Below are 15,601 nucleotides of genomic sequence, written 5' to 3'. Positions count from 1 at the left end.
GAACCATTGAATGTACTTTGATAATAAATTTTACTTTGACAAAACTGTGATTTTTGTTCACTTTGTGTTGTGCTTTTGCTAATTTTGGGATCATATTTCAAAATAGGACATTAAAGCATTAGTTAGCATGTTAAAGGTACCTGAATAATCATTTAGATAGAGTTGCCAAATTTAGTAGCTCTGCACATGAGGATGTTTGGACAAGTTATTGGCTATAAGAGAGTGATCCTGAAGTGCCTGCAAATATGTTCAAATTTAGAAAAAAATTCTTATTGGCTGCTGTGAAAACTTACAGAACTATTTAATTAAATCATGCATCTTTATCTTTAAACTTTGATATACTGTGAATCCCCTTTTTGTTAACTTCCACAGGAAGCAACTCAAACAAAGTAAATTTATTATCAAAGTAAATATATGTCAGCTGATACAACCCTGAGATTCATTTTCTTGTGAGCATTCACAGTTGATACACCATAGAATCAATGAAAAACTACATACAAAGACAAACAAATATGTGCAAAAGGTGACAAATTTGGCAAATACAAAAAAACCAATAAATAATATTCAGAACATGAGCTATAGAGTGCTTAGAAGTGAGTGTTGGCTGTGGAATCAGTTCAGAGTTGAGGTGAGTGATTCAGGATCCTGATGGTTGAAGGGTAATTGTTCCTCAATCTGTGGCATGCAGTCAAATGCTCTTGCACCTCCTTCCTGATGGAAGCAGCAAGAAGTGGACATGGCCTCTCAATATCAAACAATATCAACATCTTATCAAAAGACAGAGGAGAACTTACAAGTCAGACTTCCATTTTTCTGATGACTGAATAAGAGCTCTTGCCAGAAAAAGGAAAATATTTTAATGTCACACTCTATCTTGTAGATAAGTACAAGAGAAGCAAGAGCTTGCATTACAAAGCGAATCATTTATCATGCATTTATATGACGAACACAACCATTCAGGCTTCACGTGGGAGATTTACAAAGCATCCAAGCTTTGAAATTCTGACATTCTCTTTGTCCATCGTTCTGCAACTATTTGTGTTCCATCATCCTTACAGAAATTACCCAATTTCTAAACACGCTGTTTGTAACCTGTAATATAGATTGCCAAAACAATCTTCACATCTCCTTAGTTATTTATATTATCCTTGTGTGTTCTGATTATTCCTGGGGCAATTTTAACACAGCATGCTTATTTCCTTCTCTAATTCTTCAGTAGCATTCTTCTTCTGCTATGTAATTATTATAATTAGCATCTTTTATTCTTTATGAGCAATAAAATCAGTCAAATCTATACAAATGATAGAACACAGAACACTACAACACCGTGCAGGCTCTTCAGCCCATGATGTTGTGCTGACCTTTAAGCCTACTCTAAGATCCATCTACTGTTCCCTCCCACAAAGCCCTCCATTTTTCCATCATCCGTGCGCCTATCTAAGAGTTTCTTAAAGACTCCTAATGCATCTGCCTCTAGTATCACCTCTGGCAGTTTGTTCCTTACACCCACCACTGACATCAGTAGTGCAAAAAAACCTACCTCTGACATCATCCCTAAACTTTCCTCCAATCACTTTAAAATGATGCCCTCTCATATTAGTCATTTCCACCCTGGGACAAAGTCTCTGGCTGTCCACTTGATCTGTGCCTCTCATCATCTTGTACAATGCTATCTCTGTGTAGTTTGGACAAAGTAACATATAAGGAAAACTTTCCAATAACCTGCAGAAACATTTTAAATGTGTGGCAATTGTTACAGTATTTCATTTTTTATTCATTATTTTCTCAGATGCACTCAGCAATTCACTCTGTATCTTTACCAGCCACCAGTTCTAAAACTCAGCTTTCTCCTTCAGAAGTTTGTCATTTCTCTTTTGTACAGAGGATGACCGTTTTCTCTAATGTGCTTGCACCTGCATGACCACACCAACATACATGTATTAAAAAATTGCTTAACTTCGAGGCCTGCGAAAAGGTTTTCCCCTTCCCCATTGTAAACAGTAACAGTTGTTAGGATGATAAACAGCTCTCTCCAATTATCTGTACTCAAACACTTCAAACACTCCTTTCCAGTCTTCAGAGCTCCATCAGGTCGAAAAACAAAAGTCCTTAGCACCTGAGGGAAAACAGAGGTGTTTGTTGGATAATTACCTTGTCAGCTCCGTCCTCTTCATTGTCCTCATATGCTATCAAGCTCTCTTCTAACTCTTGCTGTGAGAGAGAAAACAGAAAATGCCTTAGTCACCAGCAACGTGAAGATAAACCATACAGTTGTACGACTGGGATTACTATGAGGTTGTACTTCATAAATAGCACTACAATGACATAAATTTTAAACTCTCTTTTGAGGTCTCTGTTGTAATGTAGAGAAACATGGAAACAAACTCACACGTAACGAGGCTCTATGAGCGACAATGATATACGTAGAAAGCCAAAGAATTTCTGTCACTGAGGAGGTTTACCAGATATCTATTTGTGATCACACCAGAACTCTGATTTGTTTCAAACACCACTGCAGCTTCTGCCCCTCCACCATCAGATTTCTGAATGGACCTTACTTAACACTATCTCACTTTTTGCACTACTTATTTAATTTATTTTTTATAGAGTACTTCTTATTGCAACTTACAGTTTTTTGTTGTGTATAACAATGTACTGCTGCCACAAAACAACAAATTTCATGACATTTCCCAGTGATATTAAACCTGATTCTGATATCAACTAAATGGGAAAATTGGCACCAACTTGACATCTGAGATAGAGGGGGTACGGGTAACTCCAATGGTTGATCTGATTAACTGCCTGGGGGAGGTGTGAAGTTTTTTGTTTCACTGGCTCTAAAGCTTTGTAACAGGGATCCCAACATTTTTTATGCCATGGACCCCTACCAGGTGTCCGGGGACCCTATGTTGGGAATCCCTGTCCTACAGGGAAACTTACAGAGGAGCTCTTTGACAAGAATTCTGTTAGGAGCAGAATTAGGCCACTCAACCCTTCAACATTCTATTATATTTGACCCCATTCTCCTGCCTTCTCCCTGTAACCTTTGATGCCCTGACTAAACAAGAACCTATCAATCTCTGCTTTAAATGTACTCAGGAACTTGGCCTCTACAGACGCCTGTGGCAATGAGTTCCACAGATTCACCAACCCCTGGCTAAAAAAAAATCCTTCTCATCTCTAGTATAAATGGATGTCCCTCTATTTACTTTGAAGTTCTGAGGCTATGCCCTCTGGTCCTAGACTCAGCCAGTATAGGAAACCTGCTCTCCACATCAACTCTATCCAGGTCTAGTAAAAGTTGGCAATGCACAATTTTTCTCTGTATTTTATTAATCAATAACACTTAAATTGCAGAAAATATCATCATTAGACAAACTTATATACCTCTAGACAAAACAATCTTCGAGTAAAACTCAGATATTTAATTGTCTTAAGATAATCTCAACAATACAATCTTACTGGTGCAATAAGGGTACTTCGTAAAAAGCACTTGAATATTTTACAATACATGGGATACAAGCAATATGAACTGCATTTTGTTACAATAATATGTTCTTTTGCAGCATTTCCTGGTGTAATATTTGCATTCCTCATTGACATGTATCTAATGTAAAAGTGGCTCTGGAAGTCCCCCTCAATGTCTAACAATTTATACAGTCAACTACACAATGTCATGAGGCAACGATGAAAGTCATGCCTGCTTATTCCTGCTAATTCACTGACAGCTTATAGACTGGGCAATATAGAAACATAGGTCTCTCTAATACTTTCAATTCATTAATGAGTATAGCAAATCAATCCAAATTCATCTTCAAACACTATTTACTATTCTATAGTGTTTACTTCAGGGCATGAACTTCTATTTTTCCCAAAGCAAATGACTATACTTACAAGACAACAATGCAGAGGTGTTTCGCACATCACAGACTCCATTGTTTTCAGGATGAACCCTTTACATCAGGATTAGTTACTCAGTTTTTCAAATAACCCTTCATAATCAAATGATTTCATTGACAAAATCAAAATCAAAGATAACTACATCTTTTCACTTAGGAAATCTCTGCCGAATATTCAGCAGCAAATCAAAACCTGAATTTGCCATAGTTTCTCATGTTCTCCCATTCTAGGTCACAGTTGTAACAGTGAGCTGCCATGCATTATTACACGCTACAGCCCTGGTTACAAGACCAGATTGAAGCTTTACTAAAGGGTAAGTAAATACTTCACTACTTTATCAAGACAAAGTGTGCACAAGGACCCAGAATGGAGTTTGTCATGATTAGGTATGGACAAAAAAATGGTTCAAACTCACTGTTAATCAAGACCATCAGCAGAGTATGTGCCCATCTCTCAGTTACTATATGACTATATTACTATAAAGCTATCCTGGTTCAGCCTGGAATGTCCCAAATGTCATTGCAGTTGCTCACATGTGAAAGTCTGTATTCTGTATGCAACTTTCAAAGTCAGCTGTAACTTCTGCACCTTTCACATAAGATACAATTTGTGATTGCTGTCTGTATTTGAAAATGGTTCTGCTTTGTCCCTGCACAATACTGGATGAGACCACCCACAAAGAAGGTTTAACTGTGCCTTGTAATTCTGGAAAAATATACTGTTTCATTCACAATGTTATGTCCTCTCGGATGCCTCTCTGCACAATTACAGAACCCAAAACAAACAAAATTCTCTAAGTGCAATGATAATTTGAACCTTATGATAATATCTATGCAAACAAAAAGTCTATGGTTTTAATTTTTAATCCTTGGTTCATAAATCATAAATAAATAAATATTTCCTTTGCATCAAATAGCATCCAGAAGTAAAAACCCAAATAAATCTAAACATTAGTGATTTTATTGAAAGTTAAAGTGGATTCCAGGGAAATAACTATTTCTACCCCCATGACCAAGTTGGGGATCAATGAATCTGGCTGGTCTGGACTTGATTTTTTCTGGAGCCATGGCACATAAAGAGATCACAACATATGTTTGTGTGGGAATTGATTTACATTTTATGTGTGTAAATGTAATAATAGGTTATTGACATTGTATGGATTGAGGTCTGTCTAGAAACACTGAGGTCAGTCCACTGCACCCACGGTTCAGCTGACTTCACACAGATTCAATAACCTCATTATTAGTCATTTTGATCACTCTGTTTTACAATGCATGGTCAGTTTGTCAAAAGCTGCAGAGATTTACTAACCTGTGACCACTTCTCATTAACCTTTTGGCTGCTGACTTTGTAGGAATTTGACTATTTATGCAGTGCAGTTTGTTTCAAATCAGTGGGAGTGAAATTGATCTTCAGAGACCATAGTGAAAAGCTTCTTTTACATCCTGAGCTATTTTACTTCCTGAAAAATCCACTTCCCTCACAGGGAAACAATAATGAATAATTATCCAAGGTAATCGTGAATGAAATAAACTAATTTTCCATGGACACAGATGAATTTGCTTGTTGTTACATGGTTTCCATTCAGATTTGTCCCACTCCCATTAGGTAGCATCCACGCCAGGACCACCAACTCAACAAACAGTGAGGCTGATCAACACCTCCCCTCCACTCCCCCAACCACCACTGCTTCATCATTTCCTGCCAGAGTCACCTTATGTACAGACACTCCTGTGCCTAGTGTCACTTTAGACCATAAGACATAGGAACAGAATTGGGCCATTCAGCCCATCGAGTCTGCTCTGCCATTCAATGGCTGATCCCGGATCCCACTCAACCCCATACACCTGTCTTCTCGCCATATCCTTTGATGCCCTAACTGACCAGGAAACTATCAACTTTTGCCTTAAATATATCCATGGACTTGGCCTCCACCACAGTCTATGGCAGAGCAATATGGACAAACAATCTATCTATGTATATAAGATGTATTAAGTATTTATATTTATTGTTTTTTTGGTTCTTTATCTTATTGTGATTATTTTTGTGTAGCATCAGATCCGGAGTAACAATTATTTTGTTTTCCCTTGCACTTGTGTACAGGAAATGAGATTAAACAATCTTGAATCTTGAATTTTAAAGATTTGAGTTTAACCACCTTTGTTCATTTAGGTAATTTAAGCAAAGTTATAAAGGTATGGATTCCAGCTTCTCTTTGCCCACTGAATAACCGAGGGGAGGAATGCAATCGGATTCTCACGGCTTTTTGAACAGTGTGGTTTGTGAATGGGTCTCCACATCTTCACTAACAGGTTCAGGTAATGGCATTAGGAATCAGCATCAGAAGATGCTATTGAGACGAGGATTTAAGTATCCTTTGGCCTCTTGATGTTGTGGAGATGGATTGTCATTCAACTCCTGTTTCAGACCATAAGACATAGGAGTAGAATTAGGCCATTTGGCCCACTGAGTCTGCTCCACCATTCCATCATGACTGATCCTTTTTTTTTCCTCCTCAGCTCCACGCCCTGACCTTCCCCTCATAACCTTTGACACAGTGTCCAATCAAAAACCTATCGAGATCTGCCTCAAATACACCCACAGGCAGCCTCCACAGCTGCCTGTGTTAACAAATTCCACAAATTCACCACTCCCTGGCTAAAGAATTTTTTCTGCATCTTTGTTTTAAATGGATGTCCTATTCTGAGGCTATGCGCTCTTGTCCTAGACTCCCCCACCAGGGGAAACATCCTTTCCACATCTACTCTGTCTTGACCTTTCAACATTCGAAAGCTTTCAATGAGTTCCTCCCTCATCCTCTCAATTCCAGTGAGTACAGACACAGAGCCATCAAATGTTCCTCGTATGATTACTCTTTCATTCCTGCAATCATCCTTGTGAACCTCCTCTGGACCCTCTCCAATCCCAGCATATTTTTTCTTAGATAAGGACCCTAAAACTGTTCACAATACTCAAGGTGAGGCCACACCAGTGCCTTATAAAGCCTCAGTATCAGATCCCTGCTTTTGTATTCTAAACCACTTGAAATTAATGCTAACATTGCATTTGCCTTCCTCACCACCGACTCAATCTGCAAGTTAACCTTTAGAGTGTTCTGCACAAGGATTCCCAAGTCCCTTTGCATCTCAGATTGTTGGATTTTCTCCTCATTTAGAAAATAGTCTGCACATTTACTTCTACTACCAAAGTACATGACCATGCATTTTCCAACATTGTATTTTATTTGCCACTTCCTTGCCCATTCTCCTAATCTGTCTAAGCCTTCTGCAACCTACCTGTTTCCTCAACACTACCTGCCCCTCCACCAATCTTCATATCATCTGCAAACTTGGTAACAAAGCCATCTATTCCATCATCTAAATCATTTATATACAGCATAAAAAGAAGCGGTCCTAACACCAACCCCTACTGAACACCACTAGTCACTGGCAGCCAACCAGAAAAGGATCCTTTTATTCCCACTCGTTGCCTCCTACCAATCAGCTAATGCTCTAACCATGCCAGTAACTTTCCTGCAATACCATGGGCTCTTAACTTGGTAAGCAGCCTCATGAGTGGCACCTTGTCAAGGGCCTTCTGAAAGCCCAAATATGCAACATCCACTGCATCCCCTTTATCTATCCTACTTGTAATCTCCTCAAAGAATTCCAACAGATTTGTCAGGCAGGATTTTCCCTGAAGGAAACCATGCTGACTTTGTCCTATCTTGTCCTGTGTCACCAAGTACTCCATCACCTCATCCTTAACAATTAACTCCAACATTTTCCCAACCACTGAGGTCAGGCTAACTGCTCTATAATTTCCTTTCTGTTGCCTCCCACCTTTCATAGAGTGGAGTGACATTTGCAATTGTCCAGTCCTCCTGCACCGTACCAAAGTCCAGTGATTTTTGAAAGATCATTACTAGTGCCACCATAATCTCTATCGCTACCTCTTTCAGAACTCTAGGGTGCAGTTCACCTGGCCTGGGTGACTTATGTACCCTTGGGTCTTTCAGCTTTTTGAACACCTTCTTTCTATTAACAGTAACTGCACCCACTTCTGTTCCTTCACACATTACATCAGGCGCAGTGTTACTGTCTTCCACAGTGAAGACTGATCCAAAATACTCATTTAGTTCACCTGCCGTCTACTTATCCCCCATTATTTCTCCAGCCTCATTTTCTTGCGGTCTTATATCCATTCTCATCTCTCTTTTATTCTTCATGTACTTGAAAAAGCTTTTACTATCCACTTTGATGTTGTTTGCTATCTTGCTTCATATTTCATCTTCTCCCTCCTACTGATTCTTTTAGTTGTTCACTGTGGGTTTTTAAAAGCTTCCCAATCTTCTGTCTTCCCACTAATTTTTGCTTTGTTGTATGCTCTCTTTTGCTTTTACATTAGCATTGACTTCCCTTGTCAGCCATGGTTGCACTATTTTGCCATTTAAGTATTTCTTTATTTTTGGAATACAGATGTCCTGCGATTTCCTCATCTTTCCCAGAAACACAAGCAATTGCTGCTTTGCTGTCATCCCTGCCAGCATCTCCATCCAATTTACTTTGGCCAACTCCTCTCTTATACCACCGTAATTTCCTTTACTCTACTGAAGTCACACACTCAGCAGTTCAGGAACAACTTCTTCCCCTTGGCTCTCTGATACCTAAATGGACATTGAACCCATAAACACTACTGAACTTTTTAAGTTTCTATTGTTTCTGCTTTTGCATAACTTTTAATCTAATTAATTATATACACAGTAATTGATTTACTTAGTTATTTTTACTTTTTTTCTTCTAGATTTTGTATCGCATTGAACTGTTGCTGCTAAGTTAACAAATCTCACGTCACGTGCTGGTGATAATAAACCTGATTCTGAAACACTGCTACGTCAGACTTTATTTTCTCCCTATCAAATTTCACATTGAACTCAATCATACTGTGATCACTGCCTCTTAAGAATTCTTTCACCTTAAGCTCCCTAATCACCTCTGGTTCATTATATAACAGCCAATTCAGTATAGTTGACTCCCTACAATGCACACAAAATGCTGGAGGAATTCAGCAGGCTAGGCAGCATCTATGGGAAAGAGTACAGTTGACATTTTGGGTTGAGACCCTACGGCAGGACTGGAGAAAAAAAAGCTGAGGAGTAGATTTGAAAGGTGGGTGGAGGAGAGAGAGAATCACCAGGTAACAGTTGAAAGCTGGAGGGGGAGGGGATGAATAAAGAGCTGAGAAGTTGATTGGTGAAAGAGAGAGAAGGCCATGGAAGGAAGAAATAAGGAGAGGATGAGAACCTGAGGGAGGTGATGGGTGGGCAAGGAGATCTGGTGACAGAGGGAAAAGGAGACGGGGAATGGTGAAGTGGGTGGGGGACATTATCAGAAGTTTAAGAAATTGATGTTCATGCCATCAGGTTGGAGGTTACTCAAACGGAATAAAAGATGTTGTTAATCCAACCTGAGTGTGGCCTCATCCCAACAGTGGATGGACATATCAGAATGGGAAATGGAAGTGGAATTAAAACAGGTGGCTACTGGGAGATCCCACTTGTTCTGGCGGACAGAGACCGCCCCCTGCATCAGCTTCTCAGCTAGGCATTTATCTGCCAAATCATCTTCATTCTACCCTCACTGGTGTGTGGTACAGGCAGCAATCCAGAAATTACTACCCTGGAGGTCCTGCTTCTTAGCTTTTTAGCTAGCTCTCTAAATTCTCTTTTCAGGACCTCTTTGCTTTTCCTTCCTGTGTACCAAGACATCTGTCTGCTGAGCCTCCTCTCCAAACATAGAACCATAGAAGACCTACAGCGCAATACAGGCCCTTTGGCCCACAAAGCTGTGCAAAACATTTCTCTACCTTAGAACTACCTAGGCTTACCCATAGCCCTCTATTTTTCTAAGCTCCATGTACCTATCCAAAAGTCTCTTAAAAGACCCTATTGTATCCGCCTCCACCACCATTGCTGGCAGCCCATTCCACGCACTCACCACTCTCTGAGTAAAAAACTTACCCCTGACATCTCCTCTGTACTTACTCCCCAGCACCTTAAACCTGTGTCCTCTTGTGGCAACCATTTCAGCCCTGGGAAAAAGCCTCTGACTATCCACATGATCAATGTCTCTCATCATCTTATACATCTCTATCAGGTCACCTCTCATCCTCCGTCGCTCCAAGGAGAAAAGGTCAAGTTCACTCAACCTATTCTCATAAGGCATGCTCCCCAATCCAGGCAACATCCTTGTAAATCGCCTCTGCACCCTTTCTATGGCTTCCACATCCTTCCTGTAGTGAGGGGACTAGAACTGAGCACAGTGCTCCAAGTGGGGTCTGACCAGGGTCGTATATAGCTGCAACATTACTTCACAGCTTCTAAATTCAGTTCCATAACTGATGAAGGTCAATACACCATATGCCTTCTTAACCACAGAGTCAACCTGCACAGCTGCTTTGAGCGTCCTATGGACTCAGAGCCCAAGATCCCTCTGATCCTCCACACTGCCAAGAGTCTTACCATTAATACTATATTCTGCCATCATATTTGACCTACCAAAATAAACCACCTCACACTTATCTGGGTTGAACTCCATCTGCCATTTCTCAGCCCAGTTTTTCATCCTATCAATGTCCCGCTGTAACCTCTGACAGCCCTTCACACTATTCACAACACCTCCAACCTTTGAGTCTTACAAACCTACTAACCCATCCCTCCACTTCCTCATCCAGGTCATTTATAAAAATAACGAAGAGTAAGGGTCCCAGAACAGATCCCTGAGGCACACCACTGGTCACCGGCCTCCATGCAGAATATGACCCATCCACAACCACTTTTTGCCTTCTATGATTCAAGTTTTAACAGGATATTGAGAGACCATGTTTCTACAGGAGTTCTGAAGCTTTTTTACACTGATTCAGACAATGTGGGTGCATTCCTCTGAAAATTCCCTTCCCAGTGATCTTTCAAGAATTGACAGATTCTGGCATCTCTGTGAGACTGCTCACAGTCATGGTCTGAGAGTGAACGGGTTTAATTTATTAGTCACTGGAGATAATGAGTTATAGAGTACTATAGCCTGGAAAAGGTCCTTTGGCCCATTTAGTTTGTGCTGAGCCTAGTCTCATCAACCCACACACAGACCTTAGCCCGCCATACCCCACTCAACCATTTGCCTATCCAAGTTTCTTTTAAACATTGAAATTGAGCTTGCATGCACTACTTGTGCTGGTTATTCATTTCACACTTACTGCCCTCTGAGTGAAGAAGTTTTCCCTCATGTTCCCCTTAAACTTTTCACCACGACTTGTGGCTGTAGTCCTACCCACCTCAGAGGAAAGAACCAGCTTGCATTGACCCTGTAGGTCTGACACGGTGGTCAGCAGCACAGGAGCGCCGCAGGGGACCGTGCTCTCTCTGGTCCTGTTTACCCTGTACACATCGGACTTCCAATATAACTCGGAGTCCTGCCATGTGCAGAAGTTCGCTGATGACACGGCCATAGTGGGGTGTGTCAGGAATGGACAGGAGGAGGAGTATAGGAAACTGATACAGGACTTTGTGATATGGTGCAACTCAAACTACCTGCGTCTCAATATCACCAAGACCAAGGAGATGGTGGTGGACTTTAGGAGATCTAGGCCTCATATGGAGCCAGTGATCATTAATGGAGAATGTGTGGAGCAGGTTAAGACCTACAAGTATCTGGGAGTACAGTTAGACGAGAAGCTAGACTGGACTGCCAACACAGATGCCTTGTGCAGGAAGGCACAGAGTCGACTGTACTTCCTTAGAAGGTTGGCGTCATTCAATGTCTGTAGTGAGATGCTGAAGATGTTCTATAGGTCAGTTGTGGAGCGTGCCCTCTTCTTCGTGGTGGCGTGTTGGGGAGGAAGCATTAAGAAGAGGGACACCTCACGTCTTAATAAGCTGGTAAGGAAGGCGGGCTCTGTCGTGGGCAAAGTACTGGAGAGTTTAACATCGGTAGCTGAGCGAAGGGCGCTGAGTAGGCTACGGTCAATTATGGAAAACTCTGAACATCCTCTACATAGCACCATCCAGAGACAGAGAAGCAGTTTCAGCGACAGGTTACTATCGATGCAATGCTCCTCAGACAGGATGAAGAGGTCAATACTCCCCAATGCCATTAGGCTTTACAATTCAACCGCCAGGACTTAAGAACTTTTTAAAAGCTATTATTAATGCTTTTTGAGATAGTGATTTAGATGCATATCATATTTCGTACTGAGTTAAGTATTGTATGTAATTAGTTTTGCTACAACAAGTGTATGGGACATTGGAAAAAAAGTTGAATTTCCCCATGGGGATGAATAAAGTATCTATCTATCTGTCTAAATCACTTATAATTTTGTATATCCCTATCAAATCCCACCTCATTCTCCTACATTCCAAAGAATGAAATCCTTCCCCTGTAACTCAGGTCCTCAAGTTTTGGCAATATCTTTGTTAATTTTCTCTGCACTCTTTCAATCTTACTGTTAACTTTCCTGCAGGTAGGTGACCTGAACTACACACAATACTCCAAATTAGGCCTCACTAACTTCTTACATAACTTCAATATAACATCCCAAGTCCTGTACTTAGTACTTTAATTACTTTATAAAGGCCAATGTGCTAAACTTTTGAACTTAATTGCAATAAAATCACTCTTTTTCTGTTTAAACTCAGTGTGAAGTAGAATATAGTTTAAATGTGGTGGAAAATTCAAAGATTCTAACTACATTTACTATTATGTATACACAATACAGCTCTGAGATTCGTTCCTATAACAGTGGACTTGCACAATTATTTTCACATCAGAATTAGTAGACTTTTTTAATCTTGTAATTTTGAAAAATTCAGCCTTTAACTGTGACTAACAATTAAGAAACAGCCTTGCCCACACACCACTTAGAGATGGCACTGACACTGGAAAATCTCTTCTCTGGGTGGTGAGATACTGCTTTCATTTCTTGCTTTTTATTCCTATGGTTTTTTTCCACTGGGTATGATATGGATTTTGAATATAATAATGCATCAGCTACAAATTTCACTGTGGATATGTCAGATGACCGAAGGCATTTTCCCCCTGGGCTTGGCAGATGCTTGGTAAAAGAACCAAATTCAATTGGTTTCATGAACTCTGTCTCCCTCTGCAGGATAGGCTTGGTACAACATTTCACAGACAAAGAATTTATCACTACTGTATTATTTTTTCTTATTGCAGTAATCACAGGCCATTATTGGAGTGGGGCAGTGTTAGAGTGGTTGGCTTTGGCTCATCCAGCTTGGGATGGAACAGGCACAAGCTACAAGTAAGTTTCCAGTAAGCTTTTTTTCCCTGTTAGTACATAGCTAGTGCGGTGAGAACAGGACCAGAAGCAGTGGTATACTGCATGTGTAAGAAATGGAAACTCTGGAAGATCTCCAGTCTCCCTGATAACTACACCTGGAAGAGGTGCACCAAACTGCAGCTAGTTAGAGAACGTGTTACGGAACCGGAGCTGCAGATTAATAAACTTCGGCTCATATGAGAGAATGAGGAGGTGATAGAGAGGAGCTACAGGGAGATAGTCACTCCTAAGTTGCAGGATGCAGGGACCTGGGTGACAGTCAGGAGAGGAAATGAGAATAAGCAGCCAGTGCAGAGTACCCTGCTGGCCGTTCCCCTCAATAAAAAGTATTCCGCTTTGGATACTGTTGGATGTGGGAGGAACAACCTACCTGAGAGAAGCTGCATTGAGCAGGTCACTGGCACTATGTAGCAATGGACCTCAGGTCAAGGAAAGAGAAGAAAATGTTGGGCTGGGTATTGGAAGGTCACATGTGGAAGATCTCTGTGATTTCAAAACGTGGAACAGAAGAGGCAGTTTAGGAGTTCAGTGGCTGGGCAAACCATGTCTGAAACATTTGCTTTCTATTCACGACCAGCCTCAGAGTTGTGTGTGAGACTAGGGGGAAGACAAACATGGTTTCGCTTTGAAGTCATCACTTCCCCCATATCGTTTTCAGACCCAAAGAGCTTAATGACACTATCTGAACTCTCATATTAATAATAATTACTTTGGTGAATTTCCAGATGGTAGAAAGTGAATGAGTATGCCGTTGACAGAGCTCTTTCTACTGGCCTTCCAAAGCAATTTATTGACAAACTTCAGCTCATTCAGAATGCCATGCTAGACTTTTAACTAAAACCATGATGAGGGAACATATCACTCCTGTAACACCTGCTCTGCATTGGTTTCCTGTAACTTAGAGAATTAATTTTAAAGTTCTCTTCCTTGCTTTTAAAGATCTCAATGGTCTGGGACTGGAAAACATCACAGAATCCCTCTTATTTTATAACCCTGTACAAACTCTCATGTCTTCTTCTGCTGGTCTCTTCAATTTAAACAAATTCCCGCAAAAGATAATCAGCAGGTCAGCTTCTTTGAACCACGCTCCTAAACGCTACCTAAAACTGGAAGGGATTCAGACTTAGTTGACACTTTTAAACACTAGTTCAAAACCGATTTATTTAACTTTGCTTTTATTGAATATCTTTTTGTCTTTTATTTTCACGTTGTTACTTTTTATTTTTTATTTTATTTTCTTGTTTACACTTTATCCCATTGTAAAAGATGTTGAACTATGAAAAGTGCTCTATAAATAAGTTATTATTATTACTAACATGAAAGTCCACAAATAGTTTTGTAGAATTTAAGCAAATAATTAAATAAATAGTTAATATTTGTTGAGAACACAAAATAGTTCAAATGTAGCACACTCATTTTACATAGTATCGGTTCTAGACAACAGAACTTCATAAACAGATGACAAACAAAAAGATGTCAGATGAATTCACATAAATATGATTCATATTTCTACCTTCAACCATAGCAATGATTTGCAGCATAATTTATTTGAAAATGATGAAATGAATGAAAGATCATAAATTACCACAAAGTATGAAAGAAATTAAATATGCTACAGCCATTTTATTCTTATATTTGTATTTCCTCTATTTGCAAAGCAGACTCGATGGACCAAATGGCCCAATTCTCCCTCTATACCTTATGGTCTATTTGTCTGTGTATTTACGTGTGCAAACTTCTTTGATGTAAGTGGTGACATGATACAGAGATGCACAACCGAAGAAACCAGTGATGGAAGTGATATATTGCAGACCATGAATATTTGCCGTTCCATCAATATTTCTTTTCAGAAACAGCAGTTTGAAGAATTCCACACTCAGTGGCCATTTTATTAGGTACACCTGTACATCTGCTTGTCATGCAAAAAATATCTAATCAGTTAATCATGTGACAGCAACTCAATGCATCAAAGCATGCAGACATGGTCAAAAGGTTCAGTTGTAGTTTATACCAAACATCAGAATGCAGAAGAAGTGATCTAAGTGACTTTGACTGTGGTATGATTGTTGGTGCCAGATGGGGTGGTTTGAGTATTTCAGAAACTGCTGATCTCCTGGGATTTTCATGTACAACAGTCTCTAGAGTTTACAGAGAACAGTGCGAGAAACAAAACGAATATCCAGTGAGTGGCAGTTCTGTGGGTGAAAATGCCGTGTTAGTGAGAGCGGTCAGAGGGGAATGGCCAGCCTGGTTCAAGCTGACAGGAAGATGACAGTATCTCAAACACTGTTGTTTTAGATGAGGAGAAGATGAGAAGCAGTATGCAAACTAAATCAGTTGTGCTTTA

At 40.1% G+C, this 15,601-nt stretch overlaps 1 protein-coding gene across 3 annotated transcripts in view; it reads right to left on the bottom strand.

Moving 5' to 3' along the window:
- The window catches only part of mctp1a (multiple C2 domains, transmembrane 1a), a 553,815-nt gene that overhangs the window by 116,647 nt on the left and 421,567 nt on the right, over nucleotides 1-15,601 (bottom strand). For all 3 annotated transcript variants that reach the window (XM_073066356.1, XM_073066347.1, XM_073066365.1), the window contains one exon: nucleotides 2,152-2,211. In XM_073066356.1, coding sequence (XP_072922457.1) covers nucleotides 2,152-2,211 — 60 coding nt within the window. The remainder of the gene's footprint in view (nucleotides 1-2,151; nucleotides 2,212-15,601) is intronic.

This window comes from Hemitrygon akajei, chromosome 2 (assembly GCF_048418815.1).
Source record: "Hemitrygon akajei chromosome 2, sHemAka1.3, whole genome shotgun sequence".
NCBI classification, from domain to species: Eukaryota; Metazoa; Chordata; class Chondrichthyes; order Myliobatiformes; family Dasyatidae; genus Hemitrygon; species Hemitrygon akajei.
This window is presented reverse-complemented; position numbering and strand designations above follow the sequence as displayed.